General features: G+C 38.3%; 1 protein-coding gene across 3 annotated transcripts in view; it reads right to left on the reverse strand.

Annotated features, from left to right (window-relative positions):
* Positions 1–17,653, reverse strand: part of LOC115212410 (retinoic acid receptor gamma-like) — an 88,570-nt gene extending 70,917 nt beyond the window's left edge. The window contains exon 1 of one of the 3 annotated variants that reach the window (XM_029781311.2): positions 17,480–17,653. In XM_029781311.2, coding sequence (XP_029637171.1) covers positions 17,480–17,509 — 30 coding nt within the window. In that variant the 5' untranslated portion in view covers positions 17,510–17,653. Of the gene's footprint in view, positions 27–17,479 lie in introns of those variants that run through there. The other 2 variants (XM_036503205.1, XM_029781312.2) reach the window with 2 other exon arrangements.
* Positions 17,654–18,138: the final 485 nt, after the last annotated feature.

An 18,138-nucleotide genomic window follows, 5' to 3' on the forward strand; every position in this document is an offset into this window, starting at 1 on the left:
TGACTCATCTCAAAAGCGAATGAAGTAATCGACTACAATACGAAAGTTATCTCATCGCGAGAACTTTATCGGGGGTGGTGGTGGATTGGTTGAATCGTTAGAGTGTCGCTATCTATGATTTATATGTTCTGTAGCTCGACATTCCGCGTTCAAATCTTACAGAGGCTAATTTTATCATTTATCCCATCGGGGCCGTTAAAATAGATACCAGGTGGTTTGGTTGAATCGTTAGAGTGTTGCTATCTATGATATATGTTCTGTAGCTTGACATTCCGCGTTCAAATCTTACAGAGGCTAATTTTATCATTTATCCCATCGGGGCCGATAAAATAGATACCAGGTGGATTGGTTGAATCGTTAGAGTGTCGCTATCTATGATATATGTTCTGTAGCTCGACATTCTGCGTTCAAATCTTACAGAGGCTAATATTATCATTTATCCCATCGGGGCCGATAAAATAGATACCAGTCAAGTAGTGATGTCGATTTAATCGAATAACCCCCTCCTCTTAAAATTTCAGATTTCATTCCCATTTTAGAAATTATATTTTAGCTGGACGATAGAACAGATAGAGAAATGATTAATGGTTTTCATACTAATACAAGCTTTGATTTTTGTTTTTGCACTAAGAATAATCACATTTTAGTTTGACTTTCTTTTTTTTAATGAAAATATCGTTACGTGAAAGAAAGTAATATGCGATTTATTTGAAACATATTTTGTGATAATTGATTAATTACATTATAATCATTTAGTTTGGACCTTTTCACTTTGACTGGCAGATTTTTAAAATAATTTCTATGTAACTAAAAAATTTTTAGACTTCATATACTGGTAGAATGTGTTTATAAAACATCTTTTTCTCTTGGCTTTCTTGAGAAAATTCTGTAGTTTGTAACATATTTGTTGTTTAACGAAGTTTAAAACTTTTTAGTTACATAGAAATTATTTAAAAAAATCTGCCGGTCAAAGTGAAAAGATCCTTTTGTTTTTCTATATAAGCATTTATTGTAGCTACTTTTAACGTGTGGGAAAAAAATCAGGGCTCTAATAAATGCTTAGTGTCCTCAAAATTTATTAGTTTAAGACTCGCTTGGCTACGGATTCTTTTTGAAAGTTAATATGTTATATTTCTTGTTTCATAGCCCCCACCAGAAAGTTTGGTGGAGTTATTTTATTGATTCAAACAATATTAGGTTTGCTAAATAAATTTTATTCAATTTCATATTTTACGTTAAACAAAACAGAGCTATTAATGCTCATATTTGAAACCTAATCACTTGTTTCTTTAAAGCATTTATTTGATGACGTTCGTCGTTGATATTGGATTTCTGTTGCGGTATACTTTTTTTAAAGAAAGGTTCGCTTTTAGAGAGAGAGAGAGAGACAGAGTTACACGGGGGAGAAGGGAGAGAGAAGGAAAGATGGGATAAGAGAAAGGAGGAAAGGGAGGGATAGAGAGAGGAGGGGGAAAGAAGGAGGGAGGAGAGAGAGGAGGGGGAAAGAAGGAGGGAGGAGAGAGAGGAGGGGGAAAGAAGGAGGGAGGAGAGAGAGGAGGGGAAGAAGGGAGGGAGAGACAGACAGACAGACAGTGAGAGGGGGAGAAGGGGAGGGAGATAAAGAGAGGAGGGTAGGGATAGAGAGAGAGAGAGGAGGGAGGGATAGAGAGAGAGGAGGAAGGGAGAGAGAGAGAGGAGGGAGAGAGAGAGAGAGGAGAGAGAGAGAGGAGGGAGGAGAGAGAGAGAGAGGAGGGGAGGGAGAGAGACATACAAAGTGCGTGTGACTATTAGAATGTGCACATGTGTGTACTGAGTTGCAGTAATCAAGTGCTTTAATACTGATGCGATGGCAGTGTGCTCCAACCATTGAACCACTTCACTTGGCGGTGATTTGGGCCCCTATGTACTCTGCTACTCACCAGGGTCTATAAGAGAAAGATTCTGCCGTTACATCAGTTTTGGGTTTAGAGAACCTAGGAGAGGACTATGACTAAATATCATAGTCCCCTCAAATTTTGAAAGCATCCACATCCCGGGACCCCAAATCAGCCTTGTTTTGGTTTACCAAATTTCTTTTGGCGACCTTGCTCATCATTGCATGCTGGCAATCAATAAAATCGATTACAGTACTTGGCTAGTACTTTATTTTATGGAGTTAACGGCAAAGTTGACATCGCAGGATTTGCAATAAGAATATAAAAAACCAGAACAAACACCGCAAAGTATTTTATCGGATTATCTATTGATTCTGTCAATCCAATTCCCCAAGGATCGGCAATTTAAGCATGTCAATATTGGGTTGGCCAAAAAGTTCAGTTTTTTAAGCGAAAATAAGACAAGTTTTAAACACAATCTCTTTATATATAAAGCTGAAGTTGTCTGTGTATGGCAGGTTTGGTAGCCTTCAACTAACACTATCTCCTCCGAGACCCTGTGGCGTAAGTTGACCAAAATTGAGAGTATGATAGAAGCAGGCCTGCTCTTAATTCCCTAGAAGATAAAATTCAAATCGGACCATGTTAACACCAAAAATTATTTACATCAAAAAGGTGCTTTTTTTTCTCTATGAATATCCCTATTTTTTACGATTTTTTGACTGCTGTGTCGCCATTTTTCGGTGTATTTCAACCATAAAAATGTTCACTTAAAGAGAATAACAAGCTACATAATGCAAAATTTTTACTTTTCAAAAATTCCAATTCTAAAGGGTCGAAACAAACCCGAGCAACGCCGGGCGATACTGCTAGTCAATAATATGAGTTTCTTTCCAGCATCATCTGCCATTTTGTGTGCAGATCCATTATTTCATGCTCAAAGAATTACCTGTCCTTACTGGCGAAAAAATTCTTTCAGGTGAATTTTTACATCCTCTTTAGAGTTGAAGGTCTGTCCATTCAATGAATTTTGAAAAGACCGAAATAAGTGGAAATCTGAAGGCGCAAGGTCAGGTGAATATGGAGGGTGAGACAAAACTCAGCTCAGACGTGGCTGTGTGGTTAGTAGCTTGCTTACCAACCACATGGTTCTGCACTCATTTCCACTGCGTGGCAACTTGGGCAAGTGTCTTCTACTATAGCCTCAAGCCGACCAAAGCCTTGTGAGTAGATTTGGTAGACGGAAACTGAAAGAAGCCCGCCGTATATATGTATATATGTGTGTGTATATGTTTGTGTCTGTGTTTGTCCCTCCAACATCGCTTGACAACCGATGCTGGTGTGTTTACGTCCCCGTAACTTAGCGAAGTACTAGGCTTCCAAAGAATAAGTCCTGGGATCAATTTGCTCGACTAAAGGCGGTGCTCCAGCATGGCTGCTGTCAAATGACTGAAACAAGTAAAAGAGAAAGAGTCAGGCCCCAATAACTTCTGCCATGTTTACAAAGACGTGTCCGGTCAGGCATTGTTGTGATGAAAGACAATTCCCTCATGATTAATAAGTGTTGGATGCTTCTGGTGGATCGTTACGTTTTAATTTGTCCAGCTGGTCACGGTACACATCCGAATTGATGGCCCAATCCGTGAGAAGAAGCTCGTAAAAAACAATAAATACCCTTCCAATCCTACTAAATTGAAAGCATGACCTTCTTTGGGAGACGTCCTGTTTTGATGATTGTTTGAGGTGGTTCACCGCGCTCCCCTCGTGATCGTCTGCGTTTCACATTGTTGTAGACAAATCCATTTTTCGTCACCTGTCATCATTCACATAAAAGAGGATCGTTTTCTTCACGTTTCTGCGACGAATCGGAGACGGAAATCCGTCGGGCGAAGTTAGCCTCATTCAATTGACATGGAACCCAAACATCAAGCTTGTTGATGTGATCAAGTAGATCCAAATGGTTTTCAATTCTGGGTTTTGGATATTTGGAGAATATATGCTTTATTTCATGGAGTTAACGCCACAGGACCCTCCTATCTCGCATCGGTCACGTTCGCTCCCATGAGAAGCAATGTGCCAGAGGCAGAGAATGATGAGTGTCTTGGATCGACCGTCACATCCTGGTCGTATAACAGACATTAGTTTCGACAAACTCCTTCATTCTGTCGCAGTTTATCTCTGTTGACTGGCCAGAGTGAGATGCATCTGCAACCGAAATTTCTCGATAGAAATCTTGAAAATCACATGTGGCACACATGTTCCACAACAGTATCTTCCTCACACAGGAGGCGGCGAGCTGGCAGAAACGTTAGCAAGCCGGGCGAAATGCGTAGCCGTATTTCGTCTGCCGCTACGTTCTGAGTTCAAATTCCGCCGAGGTCGACTTTGCCTTACATCCTTTCGGGGTCGATTAAATAAGTACCAGTTCCGCACTGGGGTCGATATAATCGACTTAATCCGTTTGTCTGTCCTTGTTTGTCCCCTCTGTGTTTAGCCCCTTGTGGGTAGTAAAGAAATACGTATTTCGTCTGCCACTACGTTCTGTGTTCAAATTCCGCCGAGGTAGACTTTGCCTTTCATCCTTTTTAGGGGCGATAAATTAAGTACCAGTTACGCACTGGGGTCGATGTAATCGACTTAACCCCTTGGTCTGTCCTTGTTTGTCCCCTCTATGTTTAGCCCCTTGTGGGTAATAAAGAAATAAGTATCCTCCTCGCACACGGAATATCTTCCGCAGGTTTTCGCCGCTTTCTTGCCCATTCTTTTAAAAAGTAAAATAATGATGATGTGTCGATTATACTTGTTTTGGTTCTCCATTTCCAGATTAATCCCACACACACAAAATAAACCCGTCTCATTGCAAGTTCGCGTCGAATTACGTTGAAGCGTCAAGTATATAACGGGTGCACACTCGCAAGAGACAGACTGAAGTTAGACATTTATCTGAGTGCTTGCAGTTTAGTGTCTACAAAAACCGAGCTGACTTTTTGACCAACCCAAATATTTCGGTTTGGTCGGCCAGAGGCTACAGTAGAAGACACTTGCCCAAGGTGTCACGCAGTGGAACTGAACCCGGAACCATGTGGTTCGTTAGCAAGCTACTTCCCACACAGCCACTTCCGCGCCTATTAACTTTTAAAATTGTTGCTTATCAGTCTTTGTCATGACACGTAATTTCCCTAAATTGTTTTTAAAATCTGATCTGTTGAATTGAAAATCTCTTTCCATCCTCGAAACCAACTGTTCTCAATCCAAGTACATATGACCCTTGGGGTTCATGGAAGATTTTGTTGTTAAAATTTATGCGCATCAAATTGGTTATACTTCTTTCATACATAAAATATAAAAATTTTTTTAATACAATTCCTTAATTTACCTCTTTTTTTTTATGTTCCAAGTTAAAATCCCACAATGAAGGGTTTGCTTTTCATTCCAACTCCAGTAGTAAAGATAAAATAAGTACCAAACAGTGTATTATTTAGTTGATAATAATGAGTTAAGTGAAACTACTGCAACCTTACAGTTTGGTACATTGCCACAAAATTGCTCTTAATGTTCAACATTCACTCCTTATCCTTGTTATTAATACTTCATATTTTGCAGCTTAAAAACAAATCTCTTCTAGGATTACGCTTTTGCTCTTGAATAAACTTTGTGCGAAAAAGAAAAAGCGAACGTTTCCTAGTTGGTGGCGGGAAGTAATTTCCTCCATGTGTTTTACCAGTACAACATTTTCACGACTTCTGTCGAGTCATGTTGGGGTTACTGCTTCACGGAACTCGATAGAATATGGGTGTGGAGAGATATAAAAAGAATTGTGCTTAACGCTTCTTTGGTTGTTTCGAACAGATGACTAGCCAACCACGGCTGTACTACGAGCATGCGGTATTAAATTTATTATTATTTAGTTTGAGGAAGACAAACAGCATTTATCGCCTTTGCAGGGCACTCCCAGAAGGGTGGGGTTGATGTGGATTATGTTCACCTTGAATGCCTGTAGGTTGATGAATGTAAAGAAAAAATACGTGGGCAATGAAAATGTTCTTGTAGCGTGTAAGAAGGCTTGAGCAGTTTGGGAGTGAAACATTAAGGATGACAAAGCAGAAAGGTGTTTAATCGGATGGATACAATGTTTTTGATGAGGGTGGTAGGTAGTTAGTTCACTGAAGTAGAAATCGTTTAGTAGAAGATATAGAACAGAAACAGAGGAATAAACAACGTATATGTGGGTGAGTGGTTGTTGCTTGCGTTGATGTGTGGAACTTTGCCAATGAATTGGGAGGTCTGCTTGGCGAGGCAGTTCGAAATGATTATGAATGAAACAGCAGTGACGTCTAAAATATATAAGAAGCACTCTAATGTCGGCCGTACTCAGGGTATTTATAGTCCAGGTTTCAGGTGAGAGCCCAATGATTTATCATCTGACACAGTAGTGTCTTTGAGCGCGAGAGCTTTATTACGCAGTACCATTAAAAAGCGTATCAGTTGCTTTAGAATAATTAAGTGGTTTATTTTTCTTACAGGTGTTGGCATGGCTGTGTGGTTAAGAAGCTCCCTTTCCAGCCACATGGTTTCTGGTTCAGTCCCGTTGTGCAGTATCTTGAGCAAGTGTCTCTGCTATAGCATTGCGAGTGAAATTGGGAGGTGGAAACTGTGTGGAATCCCGCCATGAGTGTATATATCTGTCTCTAAGCCTTTGACAATCGGTGTTGGTTTGTTTACGTCTTCGCAATACAGCGGTTCGGCAAAACAAACTGATAGAATAAATACATATTTCTTTACTACCCACAAGGGGCTAAACACAGAGAGGACAAACAAGGACAGGCAAACGGATTAAGTCGATTATATCGACTCCAGTGCGTAACTGGTACTTAATTTATCGACTCCGAAAGGATGAAAGGCAAAGTCGACCTCGGCGGAATTTGAACTCAGAACGTAGCGGCAGACGAAATACAGCTACGCATTTCGCCCGGCGTGCTAACGTTTCTGCCAGCTCGCCGACACATATACCACACATAGAAATTAAGTACTGGGGTCATTTTGTTCGACTTAAACTTATCAAGACGGTGCCTCAGCATGACCGCAGTCTAATGACTAAGTAAAAAACAAAAGAGACAGCTACGAAAAGACCACCTTGTACAGTTCCCGCTGCTTCTACATCAACTATATTGTTATCTAAACCTTCAAAGCCTTTAGCATGCAGATTACTCTGTCACATTTAATACTTACTAGCACTATAACCCGGCAACGCCGGGTCACACTGCTAGTGCATGCATATACAGCTGCATGCGTGCGCACATACACGCGAGTAATGTCCAAATCTCCGACCAGTCACATACATCTAGCTGGCATTCAATTGGCGTATCAAGTTTTGGGCATTTTGATTGGAATTTGGATAGAAAATTCACAAAAATGTCACTGCTATTGATTTTTTTAATGGCTTTGCGGGGTGACTGGGGAAATGTAAAGATGTGCACGACCACCTTTGGACGGTTTTGAATGACCATAGAAAGTGCAAGCCCTCTAACGGAAAAATTGTGGATTTGTATAAAGGACACACACATAGACATTTTGCCGTTTTTTATATAGAGAGACTAGCAGTATCGCCCGGCGTTGCTCGGGTTTGTAAGGGAAATAACTATATAAGCATTTTTAGAGAGTTATAGCTAAAAAATAGCAAAAAAATGCATTAAAAATTGAAAAAAAATTAAGGTAAATTTTTTTTTTAATCGTTGACACATCGTAGATATTTTTAGAGAGTTACTTCCCTTATATAAAAGCGAAAAAATGCATTAAAATGGAAAAGATATGATGGTAAATCTTTTTAAAATCGTAGACTCATCGTAGACGCACGCTAATACCCAGAAGGGCTCGATATGAATCACGACTATAAGATACCCGGTTTTGGTTAAACTGCACCGCAAAATGTGGGAGTAGTTAGGAATCTAAATCGTAGGAGACAGACACACAACTTCACTCTTATATAAAGATGCTTTTTTTTTTCAGTCATAGAGTTAGATTTATGAAGGTCTTCAGTAGAAAATCCTTCGAATTCTGACTCGCTGCTTGATATAATGAAATTCGTATCCATTTTTTGTCAGAATTACAAATTTTTGAAAACACAATAGGAACAAATTTCGGAAAAAATCTCCCATAATTCACGGAATTAAATTACACTTTGATTTTTGTACAAAACTGTAGTTGAAGTGTTTACGAAGTATAATACGTGTTTTCACGAATGTACTAAAGAGATTTGCTCTGATATTCTCATTTAAATATGAATAGGTAAATTCGGGCGGCTTGGTAATATATATAAGTGTCGTCTGTTTATACATAAACACTGTTTCATACTGCAATTATATATACATATATCTATATATAATATTATATAATAAAATATATACAGAGTAAAATAAAAACCAATTTACCTTTTCTCCGTCCGTGTGTCTTTGCAAATTGTTTGGAATGATAAGTGAGTTGAGTTTTGGCGCCTTTTTTTACTAATAACAAACACACACGTGTTTGTATGTAGTTGTATGTGTATGTAGTTGTATGTGTATGCATGTGTGTGAGAATGACACACACACACTCACGCACGCACACATGTACATCAATGCTTTCGGAGTGATATGTTAATAAAAAATTTTTGAGTTTTCTCTGAAAGTACTCTGAAAAATCTTAGGTAAATTGTAATTGAAGAAATTGTGTGAGGAGTAAATGGTTATGTATTTATTTTTTCTGTTTGCTGTGTTTTTTTATTTTTTGAGTAGTGGTTTAATACTTTCAGTTTAGTCTTCTCAAATCACTCTGTCGCTATTTACTTTCATTTTTTTCGTTGCCCACTGTGTGTGTGCGTTTGCGTGTGGTGTAAAGCAGACTAAGAAAAGCATTTGACACACACACCAGAATGTGAGTTTTCTGTAAATTTTGCTTAATTGGAGTTTAAATTTTAAAAACTGGACCTGGCATGACGCGATGCATTGTACTCTTAAAAATGCTAGGTAAATTGTAATTGAAGAAATCCTATATTGTAGATTTGTATAACTCCCAAAGGGAGGCAGATAAAATCTGCCTTTTATAATAAGAGATTAATTCGCACTGTTTTGAATTAATCATGCATTAAAAATCTCCGTTTATCGAGCTGCCTGTGTATCCATCCTCCTGTACGGGTTTGATGCCTTTATCGGCACCAGATCAGGCAACCGGAAACATTCCATATCAGATCGCTCCAAAGCATCCCCAGTTTCACGTGGAAGGGACAAAGTGCCTCATGCTGAAATCCTCCTGAGGCCTGAGATCTACAGCGTTGAGCCCTGCATCCTTCGTCGTCTTTTTAGCTGGGCCGGACCATGTAAATTCGGATGCCAGGTAACCGACTCCCAAATATGGTCCTCTTCAGCAAGATCAAAATTGGAAGTAAGCCTCATGGACGTCTAAAACTTCGTTTTCATGATAATCTCAAGCGGCCTCGCATTTTATGCAGTGTCGCCCCGCCCGCGATCAGTTGAAACCCCTGGTTGTTAATAGGAAGGCATGGGGGAGGGGCGTGTCATGCTGGAGTAGAGCGCTTTGGAATCGAACGCAGGAGACTGCCTGAAGAGAGGAAGAGACGTCGTCATTAATTTCTTGTGGCTATTGTTCAGAATCACTTTTAATGCCCTCTCAGTGTCACAGGATCTGCCTATCTCGCATCGGTCTTGTCAGCCACGTTCGCTCCCATGAGAAGCAATGTGCTAGAGGCGGAGGAAGATGAGGGCCTTGGCTCGACCCTGTCATCATATTTGACGGACTGTCTAAGCAAAAAAGTAAGCATAGCATAGCTTCGAGGTATTGAAAATCTTGTTGAACGTTAAGAAGTTGTAAACAACAAGGGTGAATAATACATTATTAATTAGTTATTTTTTATTAAACCTTTAAACAACTTAAATTAAAAAAAAAACGGCGGAAACTTAGTTGCCAACCCAATAAATAAATAAGTATATATATATATATATCTCGTTGCTATTATGTTAAACTGTCGTATGTCCAAATTTGGCCAAATGCATTTGTTTTCAATATTTATTTTTGCTTGCAATAGCCAGTTCTTTTGGTCAAACTATCGTATCTCCAGCTGCTTCAGATGCCAAGATATCAAAAATTGTCCAAGTGTAGTACAACGGTTTTGCCATGGAATGGTGAAACTATCTTTTCGTTTTCTGAAAAAGCAACGTTTTGGTCTTTCAACAATTTTGCATAACAGCAACGAAATTTTATACATATATCAATTAATTAAATATATTCTATTAGAATATTATACACTGAATTTATAATGAGTGCTCTTTGTATAAAATGTCAAAAATATTAATACTATAAATTATTTTGACAGTAATACGAACGATTTTATATACTGTATTTTGAAATTTTAGCATGAATTTCAATATCAAATAAAATTTCTCACGAAGATATATATGTCTAAAATAGTATTGTATCAAAAACTAGCAGTATCGCCCGGCGTTGCTCGGGTTTGTAAGGGAAATAACTATATAAGCATTTTTAGAGAGTTACTTCCCTTATAGATGTCAATTCGGGCTTTCTTAGCCATTTGTTTTGGTGTCTTCAAGCCATGAAGTCGTTGTTCTAAAAGAACGCTGGTCTCCTTGACAACGCTTTACGACGTTGATTTCCTTACACTCCCTTCCCCACAGCTTCACGAGGGAGGGAAGAAGGGGCAGAAGCAAACAGGTGCAGGTGTGACTATGGACGCCAACTCCGCCGCCATCGACACACGAAAAATTATGCATTAAAATGGAATAAAAAATGATGTTAAATTATTTTTAAAATCGTAGACTCATCGTAGACGCGCGCTAATACTCAGACGGGCTCGATATGAATCACGACTATAATATACCCGAATTTGGTTAAACTGCACCGCAAAACGTGGGAGGAGTTAGGAATCTAAATCGAAGGGGACAGACACTCACACAACTACAGTTTTATATATATAGATATATGAAACAGGACAGCTTAAAAATTGATTAATTAATGCATCTTACGATCGTTTCATGAAAAATATTGTCATTATAACGGAGTCCATTGTTGATACACATTGATAGACAATACTTCCGCTCGTCAGAGATGGAGAAGATAAATTTTTTTATAATATATCGAATGTTGTTTTAAAATTAGAAAAATATGTGAGACAGTATTTTTGAAAATATATTAAAATTTACTGGTTTAGATTTATGCAGGTCGACTTTGGTAATAACATTTAAAGTTTGTATTTATATCCTTGGTAATTTCATCTCATTAATCCATGACTGGATTTGATATATGTAGATAGAATTTGGTGGGAAAATTTCGAATTTGTATATATCTCCTTGTTAAACTCATCTTGGTAATCCATGAAAATTGTCTAAACCAGTAAATTTTAATATATTTTCGAAAATACTTTCTTATATATTTTTCTAATTTTAAAACAACATTCGATATATAATAAAAATGTTATCTTCTCCATCTCTGACGAGCGGAAGTATTGTCTATCAATGTGTATCAACAATGGACTCCGTTATAACGACAATATTTTCGTGAAACGATCATAAGATGCATTAATTAACAAATTTTTAAACTGTCATGTTTCATATATTTTTATGACATGTATATCTTCGTGAGAAATTTTGTTTGATATTGAATTTCATGCTATTATTTCAAAATAATTTTTTGGCAACTTATATCTCCCGGTTATATTATTAATTTGATGCTTGTCCAATCGTTATTGAATTGCTTATTTTTTATTTTACAACTCTGATAATGAGTGGTGAATAAATTGCAATTAGAACCATATCACGCTACATGTGGAGAAAAGGAGTGAATGCAAGGGTAGCAGCTGAAGAAATTAATGATGTGGAAGGGCCAGGGACTGACAACGAACATGTGGCATAAAACTGATTCAGGTGTTTCAAGGAAGATGACACCAGCCTCGAAGACAAAACAAGGTCAGAAAGACCTTCTGTTGTGGAAGATGAGGCCTTGCTTAAAATAGATTAACAATAACTAATCACAAAGACTCGTGCACTGTCGGCAGAACTTGGTTCTTCACAAAGCACCATTAATCGACATCTCTATAAGTTCGGCCTTATGAGCAGATGCTGTCGAGAAGCTCTTCGTGAATTGATCAGGCTCAATAACCAGGCTCAACAACAAATGAACTTCTGCAAACAACTGCTGGCAAGATCCTCTTTTTTGGTGTCGAATTATAATCGAGGATGAGAAAAATCCTAAGAGAAATCAGCGGCTTCGTTCAGGCCAGGTTCCAAAAGATTTTGTCAAATGGGGATGGTTTGAACAGAAGGTCATGTTGGGTGTATGGTGGAACTCCGATGGTTATGATGTGAACGCTAACCTTTATGTTCAACAACTGCAGCAAATACATGATGCTTTGAAAGTCCGCCACCCGGCATTGGTCAATCGAAGACATGCACTCATGCAGCATGACAAAGCTCTAACAGACACTGCGAATGTGATCGAACACAAGCTCGAAGGGCTGAAAGTGCTGCCTTACCCTGCCTGCAATCCAAACCTTGCACCATCAGATTATTACCTTTCCCGAGCCATGACTCATTTCCTGCTGGGACGGGGGTTCAACAATATGGATGAGGTTGAAAACGAGGGCAGGAAGTGTTTTGCCTCCAAACCATCTAAATAGTATAAAAGTGGAATTGAATTCATGGCACCATGATGGCTACAGACAATGGTATATGAAGGGATATATATTTTGATGAATAAATGCTTTACGTGTGTAGTTTGTTTGAATTGTTAATTAACTTTGAAATAGGAACAGAAAACTTTTGACTCAACTTGATATATATGCGCAGTATGGCTGAATGTTTAAACAGTTCGCTTCGCAACCAAGATAAAGGTTAATGCCATTGCGTGGTATCTTGGGCAAATGTCATTTCCTATAGCCTCGAGTAGACCCATATCTTGTAAGCGAAATTGGATGAACGGAATATGTAAAGAAGTTTGTCGGGTGGTACAGCCTTGCTATACACTGTATCACGCTGATTTTGCCGGAGAATTACGTTGAGGGTACATGTGTCCGTAGAATACTAACGTAGTTACACGTTAATTCAGGAGCAGGTTATTCACTTGATCGAGCAAGTGAGTGTTCATGCGAACGACGGAGAACCAACATCGTCATATATATATATACATATATATATATATCTTCGCATACTATTCCTTTCAGCCATTTGTGAAGATTGCCGGAGTTGATTCTAAAGTTTTGGTGTGAAACCAATTGGTAATTTGGTATAATAATAATAATAATAATAATAATAATAATAATAATAATAATAAAATGCCCTGATGCAGTACCAGGCAGTGGCTCTCGTGGCTTCTGGTCTTAACTTATTGGAAGTACTATCATGTACATTGTTTTGTCTTGGTATAAAAGATGGGCTACAGCAAATATTCTGCTCAATACCACAGATTTGCTTGTCAGTTGTTAGACCTTAACCAGTTGAGCATGTCCCTTAGTGGTTGACGATAATTGCATCTCTGATCACGAGCAAAAGTAGTGGGGGAGCATCATAGCCATGTGTTGAGAGGGATTCTTTGGGGTTTCAATAATTCACCTCAGGAAACATGGGTGTTTCGTTCAACATCCTTAAACAACCCTTATTCAGAGACCTTTTGAGTGGGATGGGTTACTCGACCAGAAGAAAATTCTAACTGGGCCCCACCTGCAAGGTCATGCGTTGTTTATCTTGATATGAGATCACCGTGTCGCGCACATATGGTTGTGATGCATGTGCCTGGTGTACCCTTATCAGACGGGTAGTCACGATGGGTATACTGGGCTTCGTATATTTTACCCGAGTGTCACTTTGATGGCATGCACTGCTCTCTCATTCAATATTAATATTAATAATAATAATTAATAATAATATATCTATTTAGTTACGCAGTACGTAATATGAGTGCCTGTTTTTTTTACTGTGTGTGTGTGTGTGTGGTGTGTGTGTGTGTGTGTGTGTGTGTGTGTGTGTGTGTGTGTGTGTGTGTAAGCAGATGTCTGACTGTGTGTGTGTGTCTCTCTCTCACACACACACACACAATGTTGATATTTTCGAAAGCAGCTGGTGGTTAATCCAAAACTCATTCGGGTCGTTGCAGCATTGAGAAAGATACTGTTGACTTTGTCTTCCTAAAGTATATAGTGCCCTGAGTTATAACTACTATAACAGCTATTTACAGAGACGAACCGTCGAATTCTTTCGTCCGGCAAAATCTGATATCTGATTCGCTTGTTTCGCTGTAAATCACCGAAAACAACGAATTAACCAGGAGAAAAATAATATAAATATACAAAAATACCCATCGTTCGTGAACCTTTAAATGGTTTAAAGTGTTCTCGTTCTCAAAATAACAGTTAACATTTCACCAGCATCTGCAATGCTTCATACAAGCACTGGTAAATACAAAACTGAAGGTTAGCTTGACCGCAAAAACTAGATGCAGGCAGCTTGTAGGACTATTTTTAGTACAAAATGTACATTGCCTTGGTGGATCAAAAATTGAGAAAAACATATAAAAAAACAGAATGCTTGCAGTAATTTATTTAAATTGATTCTTTTGATTTTGGTAAATTACCAAAGTACAAGTCCACCACATTAGTATTTAACGCATCAAAATATGATTATTATATTCAACATCAATAATAACCCATTTTCAATCATTCTATTATTAATTAAATTGAGCCAATTAAGAGAGTGACTTCGTGTTGCCGTTTTTTTGTTTATATGCCACTTATGAAGTAGTTGCTACTTGTTTTTGTTCGTTGTAACCATCAAAAACATACTTTTGTAATAGCATTATTATTATTATTATTATTATTATTGTGTGTTTTCACTTATTGGCAAGTTTCACTCGCGCTTAAACGACCTAAAACATTTTCTGTCCAATGAAATTAAAAACAAGAACAAATATCTCGGTCAGATCACGTAATTTTCATCCTTTGCTTCAGCTCATTTTCACTTTTTACTATTTTCCAACTTCGTGTATTTATTTCTACATTTGTTGACATAAATAAAACATAGATTCTTTCACACACTGAACACACACACACGTACTTACACGCACACACACACACACACACACACGTACTTACATACACACACACACACACACACGTACTTGCATACATATACACACACACACGTACGTATTTACATACATACATACATACATACATACACACACACACGTACGTACTTACATACATACATACACACACACACACGTACGTGCGTACTTACATACATACATACATACATACACACACACGTACGTACGTACTTACATACATACATACATACATACACACACACATATATACACACACACACACACATACGTACTTACACGCACATACACACACACACACACACATACGTACTTACACGCACATACACACACACACATACGTACTTGCACGCACATACACACACACACATACGTACTTGCACACACACACACATACGTACTTGCACACACGCACACATACGTACTTGCACACACGCACACATACGTACTTGCACACACGCACACATACGTACTTGCACACACGCACACATACGTACTTGCACACACGCACACATACGTACTTGCACACACGCACACATACGTACTTGCACACACGCACACATACGTACTTGCACACACGCACACATACGTACTTGCACACACGCACACACACGTACTTGCACACACGCACACACACACACGTACTTGCACACACACACACATACGTACTTACACACACACACATACGTACTTACACACACACAAGTATTTACACACACACACACGTACATACATACATACACACACACACGTACTTACATACATACACACAGAGAAGACCTGGGAACAATAGTGTCTAAGAGGTGGTTCCACATTCCTAAAACACTGAAAGCAGGGCCCCAGGGTCCCACTACCTGATGTAGTTTGCATGAATCCTGGCTCACACACACACGTACATACGTACGTACATACATACACGTACGTACGTACATACATACACGTACGTACGTACATACATACACGTACGTACGTACATACATACACGTACGTACGTACATACACGCATACACACACACATACGTACGTACGTACGTACACACACACACATACGTACGTACGTACACACACACGTACGTACACACACACGTACGTACACACACACGTACGTACGTACACACACACACACACGTTCGTACACACACACACACGTTCGCACGTACACACACACATACGTACGTACACACACACATACGTACGTACACACACACATACGTACGTACACACACACATACGTACGTACACACACACATACGTACGTACACACACACATACGTACACACACACATACGTACACACACACATACGTACACACATACATACGTACACACATACACACACACACGTACATTATTTTAAATGGAAGGGATTAATTTAGAATTGTATGAAGAATACATGTTCATATTTTTAAAACTAAACAGACACAAATTACATGTACGAGAAAAAAAAAATGAAATCCAGAATACGCGCGCCTGCGTGTTTGTGTACGTACACACACGCGTTTCTTCGTAATATATACTTTCTTCTCACACTCAGTCACGCGCGCAACCTCCACACTACCAGAAAGCAAGTTGTCTCGAATTTCTATCGCAGTCATCAATGCTTTTTCTCTTATTCAAGCTAATTTTGTTTTTAGCTTACGCCATACCCTCCAAAGCCTATCCTACATTATCTTACATCCTCTCTTAAATAAATACTACTTCACAAAATTATTTTTATAGCATAAGCTTATTCCGTTTCTTTTCTTTTTTCAACGTTTTCGTGATCAGAAGTAAAATATGTTGATATGGTTTCGTATAATCGCGAGTACATACCATATGACAATCCTACATTGTATAATTAAATTTAAGTAGTATATTTGTAATATTTCTACGACTTAGTCACACAGAAGGAAGGGCAGTGCCCATGAGCTTTCGGCAGGACCTCCGAAACGAGTGAGAGAGGACAAAACCGGAGATATGGTCCGAATGATTGCTACGGAGAGGGGCTCCACTTAAGACACCCACGGACCAAAAGTAGTGGTGTTGAACCGGGCAAAAGATTATGTCCGTAAATTTATTAAAATGGTTCTGTATCAACGTAAAAAGAATCGTTATATGGATCTAATGTAATATGTTTGTGCTTGAAACAGAATCACTGAGAATGATGGAAATATTTTGTGAATGACACCAGGTCACCTAGTGTCGCTGTAATAATAGGGGAGTACCAAGAGTACATCCGTATGTTTGGTAATCGTAATCCAAACGTCTTCAAAACTTGAAATTTGTAGTGTAATCGTCTTTTGAAATTTAACACTTAAATGTATTGAAATTTAACACTTCTAAATGGAAGAACTAGCTTATTATTGCTGAATAGAAAATATAATTATTACATTTGTGTTCATGTACCACACTTTGATTGATGGTATAATGGGAACACATGAACCTCATTAGATAATTCGTTAAAAAGGAAAAGAAAAACCAAATGAATTGAACATAGAATCTTACCGAAACCTCCAGAAATATATCAGCGAACATCGTGAGAAAGTATCAGAACTTTTCTACCACACTAGTACAATCCTACTGCGCAAATAAACTGTAATGACAAGACAATGTGACTTTCCTAAAACTCGAGGTTGTGCAAAAGCGATAAATGATTATAAGTATACTTATGGATGTTCATTGCCGGAAAAAGAGTTTTGATCGAGGTGTGGTATGTACAGATTGTTGCTAAAGAGAAGAGAAACAAAACGGACTCGACATTTTGTCTTGTAATATAAACATGATTTCCGTATATGAAGGAGTATCGGATATCCTTTTTCATGAGGTCACTTATATCATTATTCGAAATCACAGTGGACATTGTCTCGCCATTAAACATAGAAGCTAATGCTTTTCTCTCTCCTATTTTGTACGCGGAAATATTTAGAACGTTTGAATTAATACGATAATGATAAAGTGCATTTGGTTTAGGGTTTTATCACATTAAACTCAATTGGCATTCACTGTAACTAGAAACTGGAATGATGAATAACATTATACTCTTCTCAGTGACATTGTACTAATAAATGAGTTGTAAGGAAATTGAACAAATGGCATGAAATATTTCATATGCAGTTATGTCCATCAGCTAAGCTATATATGAGATAACATTGGGGGAATAATGT

Source organism: Octopus sinensis, linkage group LG5 (genome assembly GCF_006345805.1).
Source record: "Octopus sinensis linkage group LG5, ASM634580v1, whole genome shotgun sequence".
NCBI classification, from domain to species: domain Eukaryota; kingdom Metazoa; phylum Mollusca; class Cephalopoda; order Octopoda; family Octopodidae; genus Octopus; species Octopus sinensis.